The sequence below is a fragment of the Fukomys damarensis genome, unplaced genomic scaffold (assembly GCF_012274545.1).
Source record: "Fukomys damarensis isolate Sample0158 unplaced genomic scaffold, DMR_v1.0_HiC HiC_scaffold_36, whole genome shotgun sequence".
Lineage (NCBI taxonomy): Eukaryota > Metazoa > Chordata > Mammalia > Rodentia > Bathyergidae > Fukomys > Fukomys damarensis.
The window spans coordinates 11,462,139-11,483,412 of NW_022900948.1; the positions used below are offsets into that span (position 1 = coordinate 11,462,139).

Consider the following 21,274-nt stretch of genomic DNA (forward strand, 5'->3'; position numbering starts at 1 on the left):
CATCCAATTTTTAGTTTTTCTGTAGATGTTAAATATCTACAAAGTATTTTGTCCACACATGTAGTTGATCCCTTTCAACCTTATGTAGAGATTTAGTAAGCATTCCTTCTAGATGTTCATTCATGTGTGGATAAAATGCTGAAAATGTTGAGCAAACTAAGGCAGGCAACAGAGTCTTTCCTCCAGACTGTCTTTGGTTCTTCATAGTATTGAACCAACTGTGACTGACCCTGCTGATGCCAACTTGTGCCTAAGTCTAACAAAGCTTTTTGGTATTACACTTATTATTTCCAGATTGACCAAGGGCTCCATTTGTTTTTATTGTCATAATTTTCTTACCCTTAACTCTTAACAGCTTTTTGCTCATTACTTCTGAAAAAAGGCTCTGTCCTATATGAGCAGAAACTTGGCAAGGAAAAGCCTGTTTGCAGGAGGTCCCAGTTGCTAGGAGTTGTTTAACAATTCATTGATTCCACAAATACTGATTTTTTCCTACATCTGTATTAATTCATCTGTTAAGTCTTTATTGGATGAATGAGATTTTTGTTTTGAGATACTGGGGATTGGATACTAGAGAAGCACCTTACCACTAAGCTATACACCCAGCCTTCTCAAAATACTTGAAACTTTTTTACTCATTGTGAATACTCAGACATGATTACTTTAAATTTAACAGTGGTATACAAATAATTAAGGATTTTATGCTCTAATGATAATTTAAGTACTTTTAGTAGCAAGGACTTTTTCTTATCCCTTTTGTGTGAGCTCCAGTATAAAAGCATCCAATCTATGCTACTTATGTTGATGGAGATCCAGGTGTCAACTGTCTACCACGTTTACCAGTTTAGTTTGTCCATCCCTATGACATCTCCCCAGGGAGTCTCACCATCCAGAATGTTCCACTATGGCCTTATGGACCAGATAGTGTTCTCCTCATAATTTAGGGGTTGCTTCTCCCGAATGCTGTTCTCATGATGAGCTGCAGAGGCACTATGAGGTATTGGCATTTTAACAAGGCCTTTTATAATAAGCTCTTAGTATTTTTATTCCTGTAATGAGCTCTTGGATCTTAAGCTGTTGTATAACCACACTAATTTCTGTACCAAATCTGATCAGCATTTCAATGAAGAGATTTTGGGTTTTCTTTATTTTTTCCCCTTCTCTCTTTGCAATACTGGGGATTAAACCAGGATCTTTTCAATGTCCTACATTCCCGGCCCATTTTTAATTTTGAGGCAAGATAACACTAAGTCACCAAGTTGCCGGACTAGACTTAAACTTGCACTCCTCCTGCCTTAGCCTTCCAGAGTGCTGAAATTATAGGCATGCATCACCCTACTGGCTGCATTTTGTGCTTTCTTATAGATTGTTAGGAATATATTAAGAACATAAACAAGTTACTAATCTGTTGATTTTGAAATTACGTCCTCAAGTATGCTACTGTGGCAGCACACCCCGAGATGTTTTATGTGGAACAGATACAGGAAAGTCTGATGGATTTGGGGACTTCAGCTGTTTAAAGATATGTGGCAAGTAAGGTTTTACATTTTCTTCAGTTAGAATAAAGCTGTTTTACACAACAATTGTGTAATAGTCTATTGTTTTTCTTTACAGGGACTTGAAATGTGGGAACCATACATGTTCTCAAGTGTGCCACCCTCAACCCTGTCAGCCTTGCCCACGGCTCCCCTATCTGGTACGCTTTTGCCCTTGTGGCCAAACTCCTCTCAGCCAATTGCTAGAACTTGGAAGTAGTGGTCGGAAAACATGCATGGATCCTGTCCCTTCATGTGGTAAAGTGTGTGGCAAGCCTCTGCCTTGTGGTTCCTCAGGTAATTAATTGGCATAAACTTGGCTTTGGAAGCATTCATGTAAATAAATGTTTGGCAGCAATAATATTTCAGCAAAATAAAAAGGTTATAATATCAGGGATACTTCTAATTATTATGATCAGGTTTGTGTAGGTATTTTTTGTCTTCCTCCAAATATACTTATGGAAATGTTCATTTGCCTCAGTGATCTCTCCAGTTCAGGTATTTTACTGCCAACTGTGGACAACTATGATAAGATACTACTCCTTGAGTGATCAGCACTCTGCTATACAACAAACACCATATTTTCTTTTACTAATCCAGGGTTCAGCAAGGGTTTAAATACCTTTTCCTATAATTAGAACATGCTAAAATAACTGGATGAGATGTTTTAAGGACTACAATGATATTTGATCAACTGAGACAAAAGAATGTTATTCTTTATAGCCCTTTCCCATGTAGCTGAGGTGACATCTTTTGAACATCAGTTTGGATGAATACTCTTCTAGAATTTGTATTCTCTAAACAGAGGTTGCTGAATTTCTTTCCTCTTATTGGCTCAGTCATCCTTTTCATGAACTTGTTACTGTATTAAACTTAATACAGTGAGGCCCTCAGGGCCTGCTGCAGTTTCTCAAGCTAGTTGCCCCATACCAGTGGGCAGTTTACATTCATTGTTTGATATGTTTGTTAAAGCTTTTTGTTATTTTCTCATCAGTACTTTTAGTGTGCCTGCCTGCCTACCTTTAATCATTCCCTGTTTTCTTGTTAGTGGCTTCTGATAACTTAAATAGAAACCAGGGAAAACTCTGTTGGAATAAGATAATAGTCTGACTTTCTTAACAGAGCCTGTCTTAGTCTTTGGAGATATGTGTGGGCAATTTTGCAGTGACTTGACAACTTCTCTTTGTAGTGAGTATTCAAAGGCAGTTTAGGCTGAATAAGAAAGATATTCCTGGGCTAGAAATGTAGCTCAGTGGTGCCACATCTGCCTGGCAAGCGTGAGGTCCTGAGTTCAATCCCTGATTCCACAAAAAAAAAATCTTAGAACGGTATTCCTACAACTAATATTGCATCTTAAATAAAACAAAACTCTTTTAAGTTTGGTTTCTACATTATAGAAAGGAGAGATTTCAGATTTTTTTTTTTCTACGTACCAGCAGGAATGATTACAGTACCTTACTTTTTTTCAGTCTGATTTCAGAATTACACAGACAGGGAAAATATTACATAAAGAGGGAAAATAATGCTCTTTTTTTGGTGGGGAGGGAGGTACCAGGGATCCAACTACGGCCCTTGCACTTGCAAGGCATGTGGCAAAACCACTGAGCAAAATCCCTGGTCCTTGGTTTCATTTTTTGAAACAAAGTCTCACTATATAGTTCAAGCTAGTCTTGAACTCATTATGTAGATCAGGCTGACTCAAACTTATAGCAATCCTCCTGCCTCAGCCTTCCGAGTGCTGGGATTACAGGCATGTACCACCACACCTGGCTTCTCTCTTATATTTTAATGTGTTATAGCTGCCTTAGGAAAACCAATTATCTCTTGATTTTCTTCCTGCCATGAAAATTATCTGAGTGACAGGGATTTAGCTCAGTGATGCTGCTGCCTGCCTCGCAAGTGCAAGGTCCTGAGTTCAATTGCTGGTACCAAAAACAAGAAAAAATTATCTATGAGGACCAGGGTTGTAGCTCAGTGGTGCTACCACCTGCCTTGCAAGTGCAAGGGCTCGAGTTCGATCCCTGGTACCAAAAAAAAAAAATTATCTATGAAATGGAAAGTAAATGACTTCTAAATCATGAACGATGGCAGACATGTCAAGTTTTTAAGAATTTCATATATAATGACCAGCTTTCCTACCCCAAGGCTTAGGTATTCCATTGAAAAAGAAAAAAAATAAATGTAAAATGAGTAATGCAAAGAGACTTGCTCAAGAGAAGAGCAGTAACTGTCAGTAACAGGGCTTGAGGTATGACCACATCAAGGGATTATAATGTAACCACTTTACCTCAACAGTTTCTTTGGTTTTGATCTTTTTTCCCCCAGTGCTGAAATAGAATCTGGGGCCTCACACAGTCCTAGGCAAGTTCTCTGCCATTAACCTACAGTCCCAGCCCTTAAGCAGATTTACTTATTTTTTAACTTTTTTCTTTAATTTAGAAATGTTTTTTATGAAAATGTAATATACTATCATTATTAAAAACTTCAGTCAGCATGGAAATACACAGAAGAAAATTGAATTACTTCCAAGCACCTCTTCCTCTCTGCTGCCAGAGGTAATTACCGAGGGGCAGAGAGTTTTCCAGGCAATCTTCTATGTATTTATATGCCTGTATACTTAACATTAAAAATATCCAACTTTTAATTTTTCTTAAATGCAGTTGTGCCATGTGTATTGTAATCTAGCTTTTTTTTTTTAATCTTGTAGCTATTCTTTTGGTCAGTATTTTCCTTAATTTCTTAGAAATTAAATTCTTTTGGAAATGTACAACTTGGTCTTTGTGACTAAATTTTAAAATGTGTTTGTATATTTTACTCAGGAAAAACGATCAGGGTTCTTCTATTTGGAAGTGCAAACTTTATCCATCTTTAGTATGCTAAAAGAGCTGGCAGAGCAAGACAGTATCCTTGACACTTAAAATTTTTGGTAATTTCTAAAAGTATAGCTCAGTGGTAGAACACTTGCCTTGCATGCACAAGGTCCTGGGTTCAATCCCTAGCACCACAAAAAGCACAGCAGCTTGGTTGGGGCTGAGGTGTAGCTCAGTGTTTAAGCACTTGACCTATCATGTACCCAGCAGATTTTTAATCATTTTAAATGTTTTGGTATTTTTTCAGTACCAGGGATCTCGGGACCTTGTACTTACAAGACAGGCGGCGGCACCACTGAGCTAAAATCCCCGGCCCATAAAATGTTTTTATTGTTTTTTGTTTTATTTTTGGTACTGGGGATCAAACTCGGGACCTTGCACTTACAAGGCAGGCAGCAGAACCACTGAGCTAAATCCCCAGCTGTTTGTTTGTTTTGATATGGAGGTTGAACCCAGCCTTTTCACTGGTAAATCCCCACTTTCTTTTTTATCTTTTAGTTTAAGACAGGGTCTCTCTAAGTTACTAAATTGCCCAGATTTGGTTCAAATTTTCAATCTCCTGTCTTAGCCTCTCAGAGTAGTAAGAATATAGGTGTAGGCCACCATGCCTGGCTTTATGTAAAAGTCCTAAGGCTGAGTTGGACTGAGGAGTTTAAAAAAAAGATAAGTCTGGCTGGTAGTTACAGTGATTTATTTAAGTTTGTTCAGACCTAGCCTGTCTGTAGAAAACTTGTTTAGGTCTTTTAGTATCTCATCTAATAGGAGTTTTTTTATGCCAATGATACAGCTTCAGTGTAAGAGATGGTGGATACATAAGAGGCTCCCTGTGGATCCACTTCCTAGCAAAATAAGCAAAGCTGTGGAAAACTGTTTAAAAAGCAGCCATTTAAAATTTCTGAGCCAGGCATGGTGACACTTGGGAGGCTGAGGAAAAAGTATTATTGTGAGTTCACGGCCAGCCTGCAAGGCCAACCTGAACTATATAGAGAAACCCTGACTCAAAAAAAAAAAAAAAAAAAAAAAAATGTTTCTGGAAATTGTCCTACATCAAATTAAGAGATATTTATAAAGAAAATCTACTTAAAGTTGGATAAGCAACAGCAAGCATGTGGCATTTAAGCTACAACCCATTCATGCCCTCTTCCCTTACAAAAGCTCCACTCAAGATGAATGTAAGCCTGGCATGGCAGTGCAGTCTCAGAAGTCTGGGAAGCTGAGGCAGGCAAATCACAAGTTCAAGCCTAGCCAGGCAACTTAGCAACTTCATGAAACCCTGTCTCAAAATAAAAAAAGTTCTCAGAATGTAGCTCAGTGCAAAGGGCCCTGGCTTCAGTCCCCATTACAGCAACAAGAACAAAAAAAAGATGTTTGTGGCCAAGAAGACATGGCTTTCTCTCCCCTCAGCCCCAGTCAGTGATTATCATACCTCATTAAGGGGAACAGACTGTTAACATGTCTTATCCCTCCAGTTAAAGAGGCTGAATTTTTGGTGAGTACAGTGAAGAGGTTAGAAGGTATTCTCCTCGACCCAGCCCTCACCTCTGAAATGGAGGTTCTACCCCGATGTAAGAAAACATGCACCTTGAAGCCATAATATTAAGTAAATAAATCAACACACAAGCTTCAGCATCCCATGGTTTCTCTTTTATGAGAAATCTAGAGTAAATAGAGCAAAATAAAAGATAGATAATACAAAGTAGGGAGACAGATCTTTCTCAAGTGAGATGGGAATAAAGAGATGAAGGGAAAGGTGATGAAAAAAGAATTAAGATGTATATGTACCAACTCCCCACAAGGAATATAATCGTTATATACTGCAAGCATGTATTGCACAATAAAAATAAAAAACCCTGCTATGGGCCAGGGATTTAGCTCAGTGGCACCATGCCTGCCTTGCAAGCAAGATCCTGAGTTCAATCCCTAGTACAGGGAAGAAAAAAAAAGAGTTGAAAAAGATTTGAAGATAAGTGGATTAAAAAATTCAAATATATTGGAAAACATATGTCCAGAAGGTCACTGAATTTGAGGATCAATAATACAGAGATCCATATCCAGATATACAATAAAAATAATAAAAGCCAAAAATGAGAAAATTTTGAAAGCAGCAAGAGGAAAATGACTTGTTATATACAAGGGAATTCCTATGAGATTAACAGTGGGTATGATTATCAGAAATGGTGGAGAACACATTACAAGGAAAAAGCAGTAGGATGATTCAGTATTAGGGCTCACCAGAAGAGTAGGTTTTAAATGATGGCCTCCTGCTGATTAGGGTGGAAGAATGCAAAATGGCCATCTGCACACTGAAGAGCTAGGGGTTGCGGTTGAAAGTCCAAGGCTTGGAGCTCACTGCAGACTGGAACACCAGATCTGTGTTAGAAGGCTGAAGAGTATGCCAGAAGCCAGAAGGACTGGAGACAAATGTCCAAAGGCAATGGTGAAGACTGGAATTATTCCCAAGAAGAAGCAAAAGGGAAGGCTTCTTTTCATTTTTATTCCATCCAGGCTGCAATTCTGTTGTGCTGCCTGCTTATACTGCAGTCTTCCCTCAGTTTTTGGCCTACCCATCAGTCATCCAGACACACCCAGAACTGTGCCCCATTAATCTGCTGGGCATTTGGCGGGGGCGACTGAGGATCAAACTCGGGTCCTTGTGCTTGCAAGGCAGGTGGCAGAACCACTGGGCTAAATCCCCGGCCCTGCTAGGCATTTCTTAACCCATTCAAGTTGACATTACAATTAACTATCACAGGTGACATTCAGAGTGCTGAAAAAAACTGACACCAAAATCTTATCCAGCAAAACTGTCTTTCAAAATAAACAAATACAGAATTCACTGCTAGCAGGTAGATCTGCCATACAATAAATGCTAAAGGAAGTTCTGTGATCTTAAAACAAGTGAACTCCGTTGGGAACTCAAAAATACTCGTGAAAAAATAAGGAGTACTACTAAAGGTAATTATGTAAACCCCCCCGGGGGGGGAGATCGAACTCAGGACAGGCATGGTGCCACCGGGCTTTCCCCAGCCCTGTAACTATGTAATTATAAAAGACTATTAAAAAAAAAAAAAGACTATAAAGTCTGTGTTTTCTTCTCCCAACTCATTTTAAAAGCAACCAATTATGTGTAAAATAATATGTACGTAATTATATTGTTAGGCCTGTAATTTACAAATATATTTGATATTTGCAATATACAAATATATTTTACAGCACAAAGGAGCTGGATGGTGTCAAAATTATTTTCAAATAAGGAAGTTATATCAAATGGTTATTCAAACTCACAGGAACAAAGGGGGAAAAACACAAATGGTAAATAAGATCAGTATAACAAACTATCCTTGCTGTCTTTCCTCATCTTCTTTAGTAGACATAATGCTATATAAAATTATAGCAATGTAGTGTTTGGTTTGTAATAGTGGATAGATAGATAAGTAATATAAAAGGAGAGAAGAGTAGAGTTTTGTTTTATTTTAATTTTTTTGGTACTGGGGATTGAATTCAGGACCTTGTACTTATGAGGCAGGCACAGTGCCACTGAGCTAAATCCCCAGCCCCAAGAGTGTTATATAGGAGTACAGCTTCTTCACTGATTTAAATCCAGAATCCATTTTGTGAGGGTTTTTTTTTTCCAGAATCCATTTTGATAACAAGATTATGGCCTCAGAGCAACCACTGAGAAAACAGCGCAAAAAATGTAGAAAAATATCATTAAAGGGATAAAGAAAAACGTTATTCTATAGAAAATATTGACTTAATGCAAAAGAAAACAAAGATTAGATTAACAAAAAAACACAAGGTATAGAAAAATGGCAGACATCCAACCATATTAACAATACTGAATGTGACTAGTTTAAACAAAAAAAGATATTTTTCAGACTGGATAAAAACCGAAACAACTGGATGCAGTGGCACACACTTGTATTCCAGCTACTTACTAAGGCAAGAGGATAGCAAGTTTGAGGCCACCTGGGCAATTTAACAAAATCCTGTCTCAGAATAAAATTAAAATGAAGTCCAACTACATGCTGTCATCAGGAGACAGACTTTAGAATCAAAGATACAATGACTCTGAAAGTTAAAAGATGAAAAGAATATATCATTTAAACAGTAGCCTTGAGAAAGAGACTCTATTCTCAGGGCGTCCTTGAGAGAGGATTTGAGATTCATAGAGCTGGTTCTCCAGATACTTGCAGAGTCAAGAGTACTTCAGTAATGTCATCCATATCTACATTTTTTTTTTCTTTTCTTTTCTTTTTTTTTTTTTTTTTTTTTTTTTTTTTTTTTTTTTTTTTTTGGTACCGGGGATCAAACTCAGGACATTGAAGTTGCCAGGCAGGCACTGTGCCACTGAGCTATATCCCCAGCATAACTACAATTTTAAGAAGATCTCAATCTAACATGGAGCCTAAAAGTCAGATCTGTCCTTTGAACTAGGTGAAGCAAAATGTCCATTAACGCATATTCCAGTGGATAATGCTATCCTCCATCCTTGTCTGGAAAGACCGAACCTGCCAGATGAAGAGAAGATAGGGGAGGAAGCATTGACTATTCTTCCCTGAGCTCTGATTCTGGAGTTGCAGGGAGTTCACTATGTGAAAGACCAGTGTGACTAGTGAATTTGGGAGTATGAAAATGAGTAGTTTTCATTCCCAGCTCTTTTCATTTTTATTAAAGATTTCATTCATACCTGTGAAAAGCTCTGCCATGAAGGAGACTGTGGACCATGCTCTCGCACATCAGTTATTTCCTGCAGATGTTCTTTCAGAACAAAGGTAAATCCTAAATAATGCTAAAGTTGTTTCCATCAACGCCTTTTAAAATGGTGATTATAGGAGGGGAAGAAACAAAATAATTTGTTTTATTCCTATCATACTATATGTGATTCATTGAGTCCATACAATGTATATAATCTCAAACCTACTATAAGCTAATTGTAGGATAATGGGGATTTCAGAACTCAAGACTCAGAAATTGATAGTGGGACTAAGGCAGGTATACAAGTAGCTCTACTAAATATAAATGTGAAAAGAGCAACAATAGCTCTGTTGCAAGGAGCTAGCCAAATAAGTTAAAAAAGACATAGTCCACAAGACTGGTTTCGCCTCTTAACACCTACTGCAAGAGATTAAACAACTGCTAAATTAGCACAGTCCACATGACTACCCACTTCTGGTAGCAGCTACAGATTCATTCATCCTAAAGACCACCCAACCTCAAGGCTTGATAGTTTAGTAGAAAGACTCAATGAAAGCTGTTATATTCATGGCTGTAGTTTTGTTACGAGGAAAAGATACAGATTAAAATCAGCCAAGGGAAGAATCATGAAAGACAGTCCAGGAAAGTACCAAATATAGAACTTCATTTTCCCTCTCCCAGGAATCAGGAGCTTCCCTGCCAATATGTGACCGTATGCTTGTTTACTTTCTTAGTATCAGTGTATGACAGTATGCTTGGAATATTGCCAACCAGGGAAATGCACCCAAGTCTGTATGTTTCGTTTATTTGGTCTCAGTTTATTTATCTCAGTCTGCAGTTTCTCCAGAGGTCTACTGATACTACATGAGACTCAAAGCCCTCACCCTAAGACTATCCAGTGTGACCACCCTGCCTCAAAATTGTATTAAACTGTCCAGTAACCTAAGGCGGGAAGCAAACAATCATACTTCTTGTCAGGCATGACCTTCCACTAGGCTTAGAGATTACCTCTCAGAAGGCAAGTAGAAAAGCCAGCCTCTCTTTGGAAAACTGTTTTGTCAGTTTCTGCTCTATTCCCTGGATAGTTCCTATTGGACTTTGTGTTATAAAAGGACATCTTACAGTTTTGGAGTTAGGCCATGGTGTCATTTCTGAGTGTGTTACCTAAGAGGCAGGAAGCCTTCCTGTGGAAGTCTTTGAGTGGAACATGTAAGTGAAGAATTGTCCTGCTTGTGACCTACTTCTGGTCATTTTAGTGCGTATCAGCACTTGTTCCAACAGAACGTAGGTGAGAGTAGGGAAAGAATTCTGAACAGTTGGTTCTGTTTGTTAAAAATAGTGAAAGCTGTGGCATCAACTGACTTGCAAATGATTCTGAAGGTATAGTCCATAAATTGGAAGCTAGTTTAATAGGTAAGCTTCAGGATAACAGCAAAAAAGAGAAGTAAAACTAGTATACTTTTATCATATTAAAAGTTGTATAGGCATTTGTGAGGGTTTTTTTCTTCCCCTGAAAGTGAATCAGTGTAAGTGAGGAGTAAAAATTTTGAATGTCAGTTACAGGACCAGGACCACCTTTTACTTCATCAACCCCAATAAACACATTCCCGCTGACTCAAACCACCAGTGGTACTTGCTTAACTGTCCCACCAGGTAACTTGTACACTGTTGGTACAGATGGATCTAATCACTTTTTTGGTCTTTTTACCAATAAAAATTAATAAAATGCTTCCTGTGGAATAGTCAGGCATATACCACTGGTGGTTCAAGCCACCCAGCAGTGAGATACAGAAATTATAGGCCATCTTGAACGTGTTAATGACTATGAGGGACTGTGAGTACAGCTCAGTGACAGAGTACATGCTTACTATGCATGAGCTTGTGGGTTCGATTTCTAGAACCAAAAAAAAAAGTCTGAGATTTAGTAATTATCAATTAAGTTATGCCCAGAGCTGCTCTTTGTGACCCTTGTTAGCAAGAGTTACAAGCAAGGTTGGGACCTGAAAGGTAAAAGTAGCTGCTCTGTTTGCTGCATTCTCTCCAACAATCTTGTTACCTAGTTTCTTGCTTCTTACACTGCTTTTTCATACCCTCTAATAGTGGGTGTATAAGTGTATCCTTGAAAAGCCATGTGTTAATTGAAATTTTACAAATAAGTTTTTTCTGTAAGTACTAAAGATACTTACTATAAATATGAATTCTATTAAACCTTTTTCGCAAGCTGATGATCATTGGGCGTGTTGGTGCCTGTGTAATCCCAACACCTGGGAGGCTGAATCAGGAAAGCTGCCATGAGTTCAAGGCCAGCCTGAACTACATAGAGACCCTGTCTCAAAAAAGCAAACAAGCAGAAAAGGTGATAAATAATCATCTCACTGTTTAACCAAATTATAATGAACATGGATTTTTTTTCTTAATGCTTTTTGAAATGGAATGGATTATTTCACTGAAGTGAGTTTTCTGATAAAAAAAACTTATTTCTTAAAGCTTCAAAGGTGATTCTTTTCATCACTTTGGCAGGGAGTCTTTGAGAATATATGCTTTATCTTACTACCTCCAATAAGGAATGGTATATTTAAGTTTTTATTAGCAATTCATTTTGGGTATTTAGGAAACCCTGCCTTTCCCCATGTTTTGAAATATAACCCCGCATATAATTTCTCTGTACAATCTAGTGATTGCACTGACAAGAAAGCAGTTTCATGAGTCACATGTGCTTTATATCTCCAGAGTGCACATGGGAAGCTTTTTCATATCATGTGTCTCAGCAAACTCTTTTTGGGGGTACTGGTGATCAAACTTGGGTCCTTGTGCTTGCGAGGCAGGCAGCAGAACTACTGAACTAAATCCCCAGCCCTACAAACTCATTTTTTAATCTAAATAAACATTTATTTTCTAGCCAAGAACCTTCAATTTCTTAGACCTTTTCATGTCTGTTTTTATCAACTCCAAAAGCTGCTTAATTAAGAGTGGGTTTATTATTTTGCTAATTTCTGAGTACATGGCAACCTGTAAGTGACATCAAAGCCAAATTCAGATGTAGATTCTGGGCAGCCATCCAGGCTCATCCTGTGCCAAGTGGCTGATTCGCTCCCTACCAACTGCCTCATCTTAGAAGGCTAAAAATCTGTTATATTTCTCTTTGCCATGGTTATCCAGTGTCAGGATGCCCTTGAGTGTACAGATGTTTGCCTGTACATAAAATGGCACCAGATTGTTACTTTTTTTATTTTTCAGTACTAAGGATAGGACCTAGAAAGCACTAAGCTATATCCCAGCTTCCCTCCCCATTTTCTTTGAGTCAGGGTCTCACTAAATTGCCCCAGCTGGTTTTAAACTAGGAATCCTCTTGCCTCATCTTCCTGAGAAGCTGATCTAGGCGTGTGCCACCATAGCTACCCTAACCTATTTAACCTTTGTGTGTGTGTGTGTGTGTGTGTGTGAGAGAGAGAGAGAGAGAGAGAGAGAGAGAGAGAGAGAGAGAGACATACTGAGGATTGAACCCAGGGCCTTCACAATGAGCTATATTCCAAGCCCTTTTTATTTCATTTGTTTGTTGAGACAGGGTCTTGCTATATTGCCCAGGCTGCGCTTGAACGTGCAGTCCCCCTGTCTTGGCCTCCCAGAGTACTGGAGTTACAGGCATGTACTACAATTTTTAGTTTTTTCAACTGCTTTTGATGGCTTTTTCTGTCTGCGGTTGGTCAGGTGGTTACTTCTCTGCTTTGCATACCTTTAGCAGCCCTACTTTCCATTCAGACTTCATAATGTCTAATCTCCTCTGCATTTGGAGACCAGACTACAAAGACTGTTATAATTGGGGTCAGGGATTTAGGTCAGCTGTGCTGGCACCTGCCTCACAAGTGCAAGGTCCTGAATTTGATCCCTGGTACCAAAAGAAAAAAAGACTGTTATAATTGTACTTCTATGAAAAGTCAGTGAACTTAGGGTTCTATTTTGAGTAAAGCACATTGATATAATCTGACTAGCTCCAGGCAGGTGAAATTGGTGAATAGATGTCTTTGTTACATTTGGCATTATCCTATAAGGTAGTGTTGTTTTTTTTAATTAATTTTATTGATACAATTTAAATATACATAATGATCACATTCATCAAGGGAATTTGTACTTGTACATGGGATACCTTGATTCCTCTTTTTCTCCCAATTATCTCCCTTCCCTTCAATCCCCCCTCCTTATTACAGAAGCTTTGTTTCCATTTTCTTCCTTCTTTTTTTTTCCCCCCTCGAGTTTATTGGTACTTTTTAGTACATTTACATGCATCATTGGGATCTTGTTACCTTTACATGACAGGTCTTGGTTCTCAGTTTTTCCCCATACCCATGCCCTCCCTTCACCCCCTCCTCCCTTTCCTACTTACAAAAACTTTTTTTTCCATTTCTTCGTTTTCTCATATTTTTTTCTTTTCCCAAGGTAGTGTTTTAATAATTTCTAAAATACTTACTGTTTCTTTTTCTTTTTCCATAGGAGCTTCCATGTACCAGTCTCAAAAGTGAAGGTAAGACCCAGAACGGGATGAATAAATTTTCTGGGATGAAGATAATGTTCTGAAGCTTAATAGAGGATTGAGTTATGTATTTCTCAAAATCTAGCAAAGATAGAATTAAATTGTGTGCATTACATTGTAGAACTTTTACCTCCAAAGGGAAAAAATTATAAATTGAATTCTCATTAGTCAATGGCTAAAAAATTAGGACTGAGTGTACTCATGTCTACAACTTACTTTGAAATAATTTTAAAAACAAATTAATAGGCAAGTAGGAAAATTAACATGAAAAAAATAAGCATATTATTGATAGAATCTTGGTGGTAGGTATATAGGTGTTCACTATGAAGGTGTTTCATCTTTTGATATGCTTGAAATTTTCATAATAAAATGTGGCTGAAGGGCAAATAATACCTAATAACCTTTTACACTAACTGCACTGACTGTAATACTTGAACCCCTTAAGTCTTGTAGGACTGCTGGATACCTGTAGCTGGGACTCAGCCAACAGCCTTGTGTTTTGGGTTTTTGTACTGGCGATGAACCCAGGACCTTGCACATGCTGGGCAAGCACTCTGACACTGAACTACATCGCCAGCCCCTTAGCAGTCTTCTTAACCTTGAAGCCTGGCTCTTCCTTAGTTCTTGATCCTGATTTCCCACTCTATTCTTCTTCTATTCCTTTCTTGATAACCATCACATAGTCTTAAGCCTTCTTACTAAGCTACATCCTCAGCCCTTTTTTTATGTTTTATTGTGAGACAAGATCCTACCAAATTACCCAGGCTAGACTCAAACTTGCAATCTGCCTGCCTCAGCTTCCAGAGTGCTGGGATTACAGACATGTGCCACCATACCTGGTAGTTGTTAAAACTTTATAATGAAAAAATTTAATTATGTGTGCAAGACTCATATAGTGAACCCTCCCACACCTATCATCTTTCATCAGTTAACATTTTGTCTCATAATCATCCATTCCTTCCTCTCTGCTATTAATTTTTGTGGATATACTTTGAAAACAAATCTTAAATATAATTCCATTTCTCTATACTTAAGCATCTTAGCCCACTTTTTTTAGGTAAAATTTACATAAAATTAACCACTTAAAAGGGTATGGTTCAGTGGCATTTAGTACATTCTCTGTGTTGTTCAATGAGAACTTCTTATCTAGTACCAAAACGTTGTTACCCCAAAAGGAAATTTTGTGCTTATTAACCATTCTTTCAGCACTCAGCTCTCCCTCATGCTAAAATCCCTGGCCCTCTACCTGGCTTTTTTCATTTAATATGTTTTTGGATATCATATTGTCCCATTATGTCAGTATTTCATTTTTATGACTGAATAATACTCCCAACTTAATCTCTGTTTGTTTTTTCTTTTTAATTGGCCATAGCAGATGCTACATTTATGTGTGACAAGCGGTGTAACAAGAAACGGCTGTGTGGACGGCATAAATGTAATGAGATATGCTGTGTGGTAAGTGGACTGTCATTAAGCATGATCAGATTCTGTTTATGAAGAGCCTGGGCTCTATAAGCCTTGGCCTCCTGGAATGTGGCCTAGATTTAGAAATTAATCAGAAGTGTCCCTAAGTAGCAGTCGCTTTCATAGTCCAGACTCACTCAGCAGAGATACAGGCTAAGCCATTTAGTCCTTAGCCAGATCAAGAAGTCAGCTAGTGGCAACCAGTGGCAACATGGAAGAAAAGAAAGAGAAAGACAGAAGGCCACAGAACCTAGGATACTAGATGGACACAGGTCCTCTACAGGAGATTATGTATTATCCCAACACAGACTGGCATGGACATAGCAACTTGGGTTTTGGGCTTCATATATTCTTTGGTCCAGAGCAGTGGCTAAAATGAGTATGGTGGGATTTTGTTGTTTTCAGTCCTGAGAGCTCGTGGCTGTTAGGCACTCCAACACTGAGCTATATCCCCAGCCCTTTTTCAAATTTTATTTTGAGAGGAGACTTGATAAGTTTCTCAGGATGGCTTAGAATTTGGCAATCCTCCTGTCTCAGCCTCGAGAGTAGCTGAGATTTACCGGAATGGGCTGCTATACCTAACCAAGTATTACATTTTTTAAAGGAATAGGTTTCATTTATTTGAAATATTTGATTCCGCAGGCTAATTAAAGGAAGTATAACCTGACTATTGGTACTGTGTTATCTTTTATTTATTTATATATAGAGAGAGATTTTTGGTACAGAGTCTGCCAAAAAATATATATACACTCTTCAGGAAAAGAAAATATTGTATAAATATTTTAATACTAAATATTTTGAGACATCATGATATAAATACAAGTTACCTTTGACCTCTACAATTAAAAGAGGTGTTCAAAGTGGTGGCCATTAGCTTCCAGACATTTATTAGTATGGCAAACTGCGGCTTGGGTGACCTTGATCATTGAGATTGCTGCATACACATTTTCAGTATCTTCTGTAAGGGCTGGCAGTGCAGTGGATTTTCTGTGATATATGACATCGTCTAGGGTCCCTCATATGAGGGTAACACTATCTGTTGAAAAAATAATCATTTTATTCTTTTGATGAAGTGTGTATACATTTTTAATGGATTCTGTAGATAGATAAATAGATAGATGGATAGATGTACATATATAAATATACACATGTGTCTACAAAGTAATACGATACCAGTAACAGGGGCCTAAGATTTAGCTCAGTGGCCCTGCACCTGCTTGGCAAGCACAAGGTCCTGAATTTGATCCCTGGTACCAAAAAAAAAAAAAAAAAAAAAAAAGATAGTGGCCAATAACAAAGTTGCACATATGCACATACATATATATGTTGTATGTAAAGTACAGAATTATATTTTAAATTTACATATTAATTAGGTGAAGACTGATGAAATTGTGCTTTATGTCAAGAGTGATGTCATTGTTCAAAGACCTAAAAATTTCTTCTAATTATCACAACTTTCAGCTGGGCGTGGTGGTGCACGCCTGTAATCCCAGCACTCGGGAGGCTGAGGCAGGAGGATCGCTGTGAGTTTGAGACCAGCCTGGGCTACATAGTGAGTTCCAGGTCAGTCTGGACTACATAGTAAACCCTGTCTCAAAAAAAAAAAAAATTTTTTTTTTTCAGAGATATACAAAAGCAGAGACTAGTGTAGTAAGTCCCATATGATGTTTACAACATCTAACTTCATTAGTGATCAACTCATAAAAAAATCTTTTATCCATGTCCCCACCTGATCCTCCTTTCTTGGTTATTTTGAAGCTATCCCCAAATATCATTTTATTTATAAATGTATAGAGCTTTGTTTTTATTCTTGTTTTTGTTTATGGAAAATATGAAAGGAAACCATTTTATCAACAAGTGAAGATTTCTCCTTTTAGGATAAGGAACACAAGTGTCCTTTGATCTGTGGGAGGAAACTCCGTTGTGGCCTTCATAGGTGCGAAGAACCTTGTCATCGAGGGAACTGCCAGACGTGCTGGCAAGCCAGTGAGTGTCTTCACTGTATACTTTATTATAGAGTTTTCTAGAAATCCAGGTATATATATTTTTTCAAATGTTTACTAGTATGTGTTTACAATATATAATGATTACATTCATCTTGGGGAATTAGTACATGAACATAACACATCTTAAGAAAATTCAGGTATATTCAAGATCTTGGTTTGCTTAAAATTTAGGTGGATTATTGAATTAAGCCTTAGTGTTTCAGGTGTGTTGAAATGTTTCTAAGGTATTCTTAGTGCTGTGCTGTAGTCCCTGAATCTACACAATTTGAAGTGTGAGCAATGACCTGAGATGGCATCCTCTTTTGTGACCTACCTTTTATTATGTCCTAAATTCTGCCATTGGCTGTCTGTTTGTAGTATTATTAGATGAGGTTAGTAAACTTTTGGTTCTTGAGACTCATTTACATTCTTAAAAATTATTGAGGATTCCAAAGAGCTCTTTGTATGTGTTTACATATCTTTTTCTACCATATTAGAAGTTAAAACTGAGAAAAGTAAAAAACAATTTATTATTTCATGTTAAAATAGTAATATACCTGGCCTTTTTTCACTGTGGTACTGGGGATTGAACCCAGGGCCTTTGCACTGAGATTTATCTTCAGCCTATTATTTTTCTATATTTGTTTTGAAGCAGAGTTTTACTAAGTTGCCCAGGTTGAACTCAAACATGTGAGCCTCCTGCCTTAGTCTACCAGAGTGGAAGGATTACGGTCATATGCCACCATGCCTGGCTAAACCACATTTCAAAAATTAAAATATTGACATCTTGCTTAATAGAAGATAGCTGTGCTCCTGGCCTCATATCTGCTTCTGCATTCAGTCTTGTCTTAGTATGGAAGTCAGCCTCCTACAGATAGCTAGTTATTAAAAGGGAGAAATATTTATTAAACTTTTTCACATACAGCCAGGTGTGGTGGTGCATGCCTATAATCCCCGCACTTAGAATGCTGAGGCAAGTTTGATGCCATTCTGGGCTACATAGTGAGGTCAGGGCCAACCTGAGCTTCATAGTGAGATCCTGTCTCAAAAACAAAAGAAAAAGGAAAAACTTTGTCAAATAATTGTTATATTTTGGTGTATCAGAATTCAACTTCATTTTGTAGGACGTAAGTCAGCGTTTGCTCTCTGTCATGTTAAAATACATTGTTCTCTCTTCTATTTTGAAAGGCCCTTTTACCCACACATGATTTTAAAGTAGAATACATTAATCATTGGAAAATAAATCTTTACCTGGGCACATGCCTATAATCACAGCACTCTGAGAGGCCAAACCAAGAGAGATACATGTTCAACTCAAATATAGGCAATTCAGCAACTTAGTGAGACTCTGTTGCAAAATAAAATATAAAACGATCTGGAAGCCAGGTGCAGTGGCACATGACTGAAATCCAGCACTTGGGAGGCTGAGGCAGAAGGATCGCTGTGAGTTGAGACCAACCTGGGTTACATAGTGAGTTCCAGTTCAGTCTCAACTACATAGTGAGACCCTGTCTCAAAAAACCAAACAAAAAAAAAATCTGGAAATGTAGTTCAGTACAAAGGCCCTGCATTCAATTCCCAGTACCACAAAAAAGAAAAGCTAGGAAATATCCACAAGGCTATAAAGATCTTTGAAATGAAATGTTGACAATTTTAGATTGTAATCCTAAAAATTTATGGTCCTTAATATAACTTCTAATCTAATCAGAAATATCTTGAGGGAAGTATGGGAAGTTGTCAGGCTCAGAGTGATTTTTACCAGCTTAGATTTAGTAAAATAAAAGCTTAATAAAATACAAGTCAAAAATTCAAGTCTGTTTTTTAAAAAATAGCTCCATCCCCGCATTCTCTAAAAATACGAACAATTATGCATGTGCACACCCCATGCTCACAAAAGGTTTTGTTTTACCTCCTCTTCCATCAGGTTTTGATGAATTAACTTGCCACTGTGGCGCATCAGTGATCTACCCTCCAGTTCCCTGTGGCACTAGGCCCCCCGAGTGTACTCAGACCTGTGCCAGAGTCCATGAATGTGACCATCCAGGTGAGTCTTGTCTTGCTTCACGACTTACAGGTTGTACATACTGTGTCACTGAGGATGTTGCTGTGTAGCCTCCTCAAAGCTCGGAGGTGGGACGAGATAGCCGTTGCTCCCTGTGCTTCTGAGAAGGTGATCTAGACCCCAGCTGGCACTCACAGTGCACCCCAGTGTTTTCCTCTGTGGATATCGAACATACCCAAAAGATTGGAAGAAGCCCCAGAGGATCTTGTCTTTCAGGGACTTTTCTTTCTTCATGACTTCAGCTTTTGGGGCATATTTCAGTGTTGTGCATCTTTTGACAAAATTAGAAGTAACTTGGTTTTTTTGGTTGTTGCTACAGAAGCAACATATATTTATTAAATAAAAATAAAAAATAAAGATAGAGATAAAGTTAAGAGATTGATATTAACTCATGTATCATCTTTTTTGTTTGCCTGTGTGTGTGTGTGTGTGTGTGTGTGTGTGTGTGTTGAAACAGTGTCTCACACTATTCAGTTCAGGCTGACTTCAAACTTACTGTGATCCTCTTGCCTCAGCCTCCCTAAGTGCCGGGATTGAAGGTGTGCACCACCATATGCGGCTTTCTTTTTTTTGGGGACAAGGTCTTGTTGTGTAGTTCAGTCTGGCCTTAAATTTCTATGTAGCCCAGGCTGGCCTCTAACAGTGATCCTCCTGCTCAGCCTCAATGCTAGGATTACAGGTGTGCGCCACCACACCCAGCTATGACCATTTAGAAAAAGTATTCCCCATCTCTGGAATTTTATGTTATATGCCATTTATATAACATATATATAGTTTATATGACTTTATTTAGAAGTTATTCCTAATGTTGCCTTTCTATTTCTGCAGTATACCATTCTTGTCATAGTGAGGAGAAATGTCCCCCCTGTACTTTCCTGACTCAGAAGTGGTGCATGGGTAAGCATGAGGTAAGTTTCTCTCCTAGGTGTTCATTGTTCCAGCCAGAGATTTATATTTAATTACCCAAGAGTTGTTATCCCATTGCTTTAAAGTAAACAAAAAAAAGCAGAAGCTTTTTATTGCCACTTTTTTTTTTTCTTGAGACAAAGCCTCCCTCTGTAGCCCAGGCTGACCTTAAATCTGTGATCCTGAGTGCTTTTTTCATTTTTTAGTTAAAATTTATATATAATAAAATGTACCTTTCTTAATGCATAGATCTGTGAGATTTACCGAAAGCATTTATACCGTCATATAACAACTGTCACAGGAAAGATACAGAATAGGGCCAGGTATGGTGGTGCACAGCGATACTCCCAGAACCCTGGGAGGCTGAGGCAGGAGAATCGCAGATCTAAGCCCAGCCTGGACATCTTAGCAAGACCCAGTCTCGAAAAAAAATTAAGTGAAAAAGAGCTAGGATGTAGCTCAGCGTGGAGGCCCTGGGTTCCATGCCTAGTACCAGAGAGGGGGAAAAAAGAATGAGCAATTTACTTGCTCCTAAACACTCCCTTCATTACCCTAGTGTCACTCTCCCTTCCCATTCTAATGCTTGACAACCAGGGATCTGTTGTCTGTCCCAATTCCGTAGTTCTATCCAGAATGTCACAGAAATGAAATTATACAGTGGTTGGCATTTTCTGTCTGTATTGTCGTTTTTAAAATCTGTTTACAACAAAGTGAAATTCAGCATATTTGACCTTGCGAACACATCTAGATTAATGATGGGAGAGGTTCCTGGCCTAGGAAAAGGTGTTTCTGTGAGGGTTTTCAAGAGTAGAGATGGGCTGTCCACCAACTGCCATCTCTAGGCCTATGCTGGGCCCGAGTGCCTACCTCCACCCTCCCTACACCTCTTACTGCCAATACCCTGAAGGACTTTCACCATTGTTCTTTTTTTTTTCCCCTTCATTCTTTTTTTTTTTAGGCAGGGTCTTGCTATGTAGTTCAAGCTGGCCTTGAATGCCCAGGCTGACCTTGAACTTGCAGTGATCCTCCTGCATCAGCCTCCAGTCCTATACCACCACGCCTGGCTTCACCCTCATTCCTAACCTCTAAGCCATGTTTGGCTTTTTAAACACTTTAATTTTTCAATTTGAAAAAATGCATATTTACTGTAGATAATTGAATAATTGAGAAGATACAAATCTACTACTGAGAAAGCAATTCTTTTTTTTTTTTTTTTTTTTTTTTTG

The 21,274-nt window shown here is 38.2% G+C and overlaps 1 protein-coding gene across 4 annotated transcripts in view; it reads left to right on the forward strand.

The window, feature by feature from the left end:
* The window catches only part of Nfx1 (nuclear transcription factor, X-box binding 1), a 61,841-nt gene that overhangs the window by 28,307 nt on the left and 12,260 nt on the right, over positions 1 to 21,274 (forward strand). For 2 of the 4 annotated variants that reach the window (XM_010619202.3, XM_010619204.3), the window contains exons 8-15: positions 1,434 to 1,533; positions 1,615 to 1,832; positions 9,083 to 9,180; positions 13,592 to 13,622; positions 15,004 to 15,086; positions 16,973 to 17,081; positions 19,005 to 19,124; positions 19,971 to 20,050. In XM_010619202.3, the coding sequence (XP_010617504.1) occupies positions 1,434 to 1,533; positions 1,615 to 1,832; positions 9,083 to 9,180; positions 13,592 to 13,622; positions 15,004 to 15,086; positions 16,973 to 17,081; positions 19,005 to 19,124; positions 19,971 to 20,050 (839 nt within the window). The remainder of the gene's footprint in view (positions 1 to 1,433; positions 1,534 to 1,614; positions 1,833 to 9,082; positions 9,181 to 13,591; positions 13,623 to 15,003; positions 15,087 to 16,972; positions 17,082 to 19,004; positions 19,125 to 19,970; positions 20,051 to 21,274) is intronic. The other 2 variants (XM_010619203.3, XM_010619205.3) reach the window with 1 other exon arrangement.